The sequence below is a fragment of the Pan paniscus genome, chromosome 15 (assembly GCF_029289425.2).
Source record: "Pan paniscus chromosome 15, NHGRI_mPanPan1-v2.0_pri, whole genome shotgun sequence".
Lineage (NCBI taxonomy): Eukaryota > Metazoa > Chordata > Mammalia > Primates > Hominidae > Pan > Pan paniscus.
Window position 1 is genome coordinate 23,071,399 of NC_073264.2, and position 6,384 is coordinate 23,077,782.

Sequence of the window (6,384 nt, forward strand, 5' to 3'; positions counted from 1 at the left end):
AGATTTGGTGGCACCTGTAATCCCAGCTACTTGAGAGGCTGAGGCAGAGAATTGCTTGAACCCGGGAGGTGGATGTTGCAGTGAGATGAGATCATGCCACGGCACTCCAGCATGGGTGAAAGAGCAAGACTCCATCTCAAAAAAAAAAAAAATTAAGTTCCATCTATTTATCTTTGTTTCTGATGCATTTGCTTTTGGGTTCTTGGTCATAAATTCTTTGCCTAAGCCAATGTCTAGAAGAGTTTTTCTGATGTTATCTTTTAGAATCTTTATGGCTTCAGGTATTAGACTTAAGTCTTTGATCCATCTTGAGTTGATTTTTGTATAAGGTGAGAGATGAGGATCCAGTTTCATTCTTCTACATGTGGCCAGCCTATTATCCCAGCACTATTTGTTGAATAGGGAGTCCTTTCCCCACTTTATGATTTTGCTTGCTTTGTGGAAGATCATTTGGCTGTAAATATTTGGGTTTATTTCTGGGTTCTCTCTTCTGTTCCATTGGTCTACATGCTTATTTTTATACCAGTACCATGCTGTTTTGTTTTGATGACTATGGCCTTACAGTATAGTTTGAAGTTGGGTAATGTGATGCCTCCAGATTTGTTGTTTTTGCTTAGTATTGCTTTGGCTATATGGGATTGTTTTTGGTTCCACATGTATTTTAGGATTGTTTTTCCTAGTTCTGTGAAGAATGATGATGATATTTTCATGAAAATATCTACACATGCATTGAATGTGTAGACTGCTTTTGGCAGTATGATCGTTTTCACAATATTGATTCTACCCATTCTACCCATTCTACCCATCCGTGCTTAGGCAGGTAGAGAAAGACCATCAGGTAGGGGCAGGGCTAGGCGTGTCTGAGCTCAGACTCTCCTTGGATGGGGCTTGCTGCGGGGGGTGGAGGTGTGGTTCTCAGGCCAATGGAGTTATGTTCCCAGGGGGATCATGGCTCCCTCTGCTGTGTCATGCAGGTCTCCAGGGAAATGGGGGAAAGTCGGCAGTTACAGGCCTCACTCAGCTCCCATGCAGCCCAAAAGGCTGGTCTCGCTCCCACCATGACCCTCCTTTCCCACTCCCAACAACACTGAGTTTATTTCCAGGCAGAGGGTGAGCAGAGCTGAGAACTTGCCCGGGGCTACCAGCCTCCTGGCTGAGAAAGCAAGCAGGGCTTTCAGGTTTCACACCCACTGCCTGCCATGGCTTCTGTGCTGTGTCTGCGCTCCGATTCACCCCCTCCCCTAGGTTCTGTCCAGGAAACTTTGCGTTTGGTGGAAATTGTTACAAGGTTCAGCTGGAAGTTTTCTTCTCCCTATGGTCTTTTCCTAGTTCTTCTGGCAGCCCTTCCCAAAACTCCTGCGAGACAAAGTTAGAAATGGCTTCTCTGGGGACTGAGGGTACCCAAAGGGCTCTTCCCACCTCTTCTTCTACCCCTGTATTTTGCTCAGCTCTCTAAATTTGTCTCAGCTGTATGTGAGGTCAAATTCTTCTCCTGTGATTTGGGCCTTCAGATTCCCCAATGAGGGTGTGTGTTTGGGGGCAGATGATCCTTCTTTCACACTTTCACACTTCGGGCACTCACAGTTTTTCAGCTGTCTCCGGGGGCCTGCAGCAGCAACCCACTTCCTCCAAAAGGTCTGTGGATTATCTCAGCTTTCCTGGTATGTTTTTGTGGTAGTCCTTGGAGCAAAAGTTTATGATGTGAGTCTCCACACGCTGCTCTGTGCGTCCAAGTGGGAGCTGCAAGTTAGTCCTGTCTCCTATCTGCCATTTTTTCTGAAGTTCTCTGGTCTGAATTCTTCAGTGCCTTCTCACTGCCCTAAGGACTAAGTCCAAACTCTCCAGCCTGGCTTTAAGGCCCACCTTGAGCTCTTTTCTATATTTTTGATAGGGAAACAACATTTTAATCCTTGGGGGTGTGTGTATAAAATGGCAATGATATGTGGTGTCACAAGATGGCAGCATTATATTTATTATATCCAGGTGCTATGAGCCTACTATGTGCAGTAAATAGGAAATAATGCTTTTAGTGGGTTCATAAGGATATAAATTGCCTTTGAAATTTTTTTGCTTACAGCATGTTTATTTCTATCTTTATCCTAGTTGCATGCAGTTTATTTCAATTTTTTCATCCCTGGCACTAAAAATTTAAGTTTCTCGTTTTCTACTAATTTTTATGAAACATGGGCAAAATGCACAAATAATGCTGTTTAAGGTGAGAAGGCAGGCAATACCCCCTCTCCACCACATTCTCAATCCACCTACTGTTGCACAAAAGTCTGCTGTTGTACAAGCGACTGAATTCAGCATATACAAGTTATACTATATACTTACGAAAATCAAGGAGAAACTTAAGTCAGAATGGACCCAGCAGTAGTTTTAACACTTTTTTTCCCCATGGTGCAACAGTAGCATCAGTTTTTTTTTTTGAAACAGGGTCTTGCTTTGTTGCCCAGATTGGAGTACAGTGGCACGATTATAGTTCATTGCAGCCTCGAACTCCTGGGCTCAAGTGATCCTCCCTTCTCGGCCTCTTGAATAGCTGAAACTACAGGTGCCTGCCAACATGCTTGGATAATTTTTAAATTTTTTTGTGGAGACAAGGGTTTTTTCTATGTTGCTCAGGCTGATCTCCTTATGTTGCCCAGGGTTCAAGTGATCTTCCTGCCTCAGCCTCCCAAAGTGGTGCAATCATGGCTCACTGCAGCCTTGACCTTTTGGGCTCAGGTGATCCTCCCACCTCAGCCTCCTTTGTAGCTGGGACCACAGGTGCATAACACCATGCCTGGCTAGTTTTTTATTTTTATTTTTTGTAGAGATGGGGTCTCCTTATGTTGGCCAGGCTGGTCTCCAGCTCCTGGGCTCAAGTGATCCTCCTGTCTCAGCCTCTGAAAGTGCTGGAATTAAAGGCGTGAGCCACTATTCCTAGTCCTGGCCAATTTTAACATTCTTGATTCCATAGCTTTCTTTGTGGGAAGATGATTTTGACTCTGTGGCAAAAAGGAGCAGCAAAGATTTAAAATGCCAGTCAGACAGCAGGTTACAAAAGTTGAACTGTGCTCATGGCAGGACTCAGTAAATACCTTTTTAAAAAATATAGTACATTGATTTCAAGCATAGTGAGATTCTCCAACATCTATGAACATTGGTTCACATAACATACAATTTATTCTTTTAAGGTATATTACTTAGGAATTTTTAGTATATTTGCAAAGTTGTGAATTGATTACTAGCTAATTCCTGAACATTTTTATCACTTCAAAAAGAAATCCCATACTCATTAGTAGCCCCTCCCTGTACTTACTTACCCTGGCTCTCCCAGCCCCCAATTCCTGGCAACTGTTAATTAACTTTTTATCTGTATGGATTTGCCTATTCTGAACATTTCACACAAATGGAATCATACAATACATGACCTTTTGAGTCTGACTTCTTTCACAAAGCAAAATGTTTTCAAGGGCCATCCATGTTGTAGCATGTAATTAATACTTCATTCCTTGTAATGGCTGAATAATCTTTCATTTTATGGATATACCATATTTTATCAGTTTATCAAGTGATGGGACATTTCAGTTGTTTACACTTTTTGGCTAGTGGGAATAATGCTGCTATTAGCACTTATGTACAAGTTTTTGTGTGAACATATGTTTTTATTTCTTTTGGATAGATACCTAGAATTCCTGGGTCGTATGGTAAATCTATGTTTAATGTTTTGAGGACCTACCAAACTGTTTTCCAAGTGGTTGCACCATTTTAAATTTCCACCAGCAATGTATGAAGTTTCTAACTTCTCCACATTCTTGCCAACACTTGTTATTGTAGGTCTTTCTTTAATTGTAGCCACCTTTGATATTAAATAGTATTAATGAGAGGCCAATAGGTATGAAAAATAGGTATGAAAAAATTTTGTAGACATAAGAAATTTCTTTCTGAGACATCTGATAAATAGTTTAACATATTGTTGAGGTTTTCATTTTTTCCTGCTTTTTTCTCAGATCTTTCTTCCTCTATTTTTTTTTGAAATGGAGTCTCACTCTGTTGCCCATGCTGGAGTACAGTGGCCTGATCTCAGCTCACTGCAACCTCTGCCTCCTATGTTCAAGTGATTCTCCTGCCTCAGCCTCCTGAGTAGCTGGGATTGCAGGTGTATGCCACCACACCTGGCTAATTTTTGTATTTTTAGTAGAGATGGGGTCGTACCATGTTGACCAGGCTGGTCTCAAACTCCTGACCTCAAGTGATCTGCCTGCCTTGGCCTCCCAAAGTGGTGGGATTACAGGTGTGAGCCACTGCTCCCAGCTCTTTTTTCCTGTTATACCTCTTTTCTTTCCTTTAGTTTTTAAAAAAATTACATAATCAAACATGTCTATTTTAACATTAACCAATAGAGGGATGTACCAAAAAAAATTAACTCACTCAACTTTTCCACTGCAACCCCTGACATAACCAATGTTAGTAGTTTATTGAGTATATCCTCACACTTTTAAAACTGTATGCATATGTACATAAGTTTATGATAAAAATATCATTCAATACTCATCACTCTGCAACTTACTTTTGAATATATTAAAGATTATTTCGATATTAGCTGTTGTAAGCACACTTAAATGGTAGGTAAATTTCCTTCTCTTTCTAGCTTCCAAAATATATATGACACACAAACAAACAATATTTAGTATATGCACACACACACTGCATCTGTAATTGATCCTGGATTTCATTTTGTTGTATCATGAGAAAGAAAACTGTTAGTATGGTCAAATTGACTAGTTTTGACTTTGCCTTATGTTCCCATTTGTTTTCTCTGTTCTTTACATGTTCGATGTTCACCATAATCACTTGGATTAAAATGTGTGGATTATTTTTTGGAGATAGGGACCTCCCCATGTTGCTTAGGCTGGTCTCCAGTTCCTGGCCTCAAGGGATTCTTCTACCTCAGCGTCTTGAGTAGCTGGGATTACAGGCATAAGCCACTGTGCCCAGCTTAAAACCTGTGGATTTATCAGTAGAAAATGTTCATGTAAAGATACTCCTGTAGGAGAAACCATAGCTGCTCCAGTGGAAGGAAGCTTAAACTCATCCCTTCAAGAAAGAAGCTCCTCCCTCTGTATTTCTACTGGGTTTTGCATCCGGACTGAGCTTCCTTCCCTCACCCACATGAAGTGTCTACCTTCTGCAGACTACAGTGGCTCAGGAACCGGGGATGCAGTGCCAGGCTCACGGAATCCTGCAGCAGATGTGGGGAGCTTTCCTTCTCTATGTTTCCATGAAGATGGGAGGTAAGTCTCAATCTAATAGCGAATGCTGCTAGGAATTTTCAAAACAATTTCCTTTCAGCTAAATTATTGCAAATTTTGACATTTGTAATGAGAGTATTTCCTGAATATGCATTTTCCTAATGTGGTGCTAATTGTCCTCCTGTTACCATTGCTGCTGCTGTTACTGCAACCATTTATTTCAGTCTAAGAAATTCTCCCATCAATGGCAGTTCTTTTGTGACCACATGGAAGCATCATTTAAAAAATTATTTCAATAGTTTTTGGAGGAAACATCATTTTTAATAATGATGGGGCTTCTGGGGGTGCTGCCCTAGTAACAATCATGTATCTTGTCATAGGCACTGCAGGACAAAGCCTTGAGCAGCCCTCTGAAGTGACAGCTGTGGAAGGAGCCATTGTCCAGATAAACTGCACGTACCAGACATCTGGGTTTTATGGGCTGTCCTGGTACCAGCAACATGATGGCGGAGCACCCACATTTCTTTCTTACAATGCTCTGGATGGTTTGGAGGAGACAGGTCGTTTTTCTTCATTCCTTAGTCGCTCTGATAGTTATGGTTACCTCCTTCTACAGGATCTCCAGATGAAAGACTCTGCCTCTTACTTCTGCGCTGTGAGAGACACAGTGACTATGAGGCCTCCTTAACTGTGCCAAAATTCAAAAGACAATCAGTGGAGTACAGGTGGGCTTGAGAAGTTCTAGAACTTCCTGAGTGTATCTTTGCTTATCGTCTAATTTTAAACTTGTTTAGAATATGTAGCATAGGGCTCTGAGACGGAACCCCATTATTTTCTGAACCATTGATTGCTAAAGAGAAGGATAAACTATTTTCTCTCTCTCTTTCTTCTTTAGTTTCTTCTTTTCCTCTTCCTCCTGCTTATTTATGCCTCCAGTATCCTGTGGTTCCACGTATGGAAGATGGAATTTACTTTTGCAGGAAGCTTTTTATACAAGGGAAGGATCCCTTGGTGAGTGCTTTAGTTTATGCAGTAGTAAGTTACATTCATATTCATGTATCCTTGGGAGGCTCTGAAATTTGTGAAGTAAATGCAAATTCCTCAGCTTGAGATAGTACGATTTCATTTAATTATGTCAAATATGTCC

General features: G+C 41.1%; 1 gene segment (V, D, J or C); it reads left to right on the top strand.

Moving 5' to 3' along the window:
* The first annotated feature begins 5,191 nt into the window (after nucleotides 1–5,191).
* On the top strand, nucleotides 5,192–5,925 carry LOC100967234 (T cell receptor alpha variable 1-1-like). The segment is given in 2 exon segments: nucleotides 5,192–5,279; nucleotides 5,618–5,925. Coding segments are annotated over 2 exon segments (384 nt in total).
* The last annotated feature ends 459 nt before the right edge of the window (nucleotides 5,926–6,384 follow it).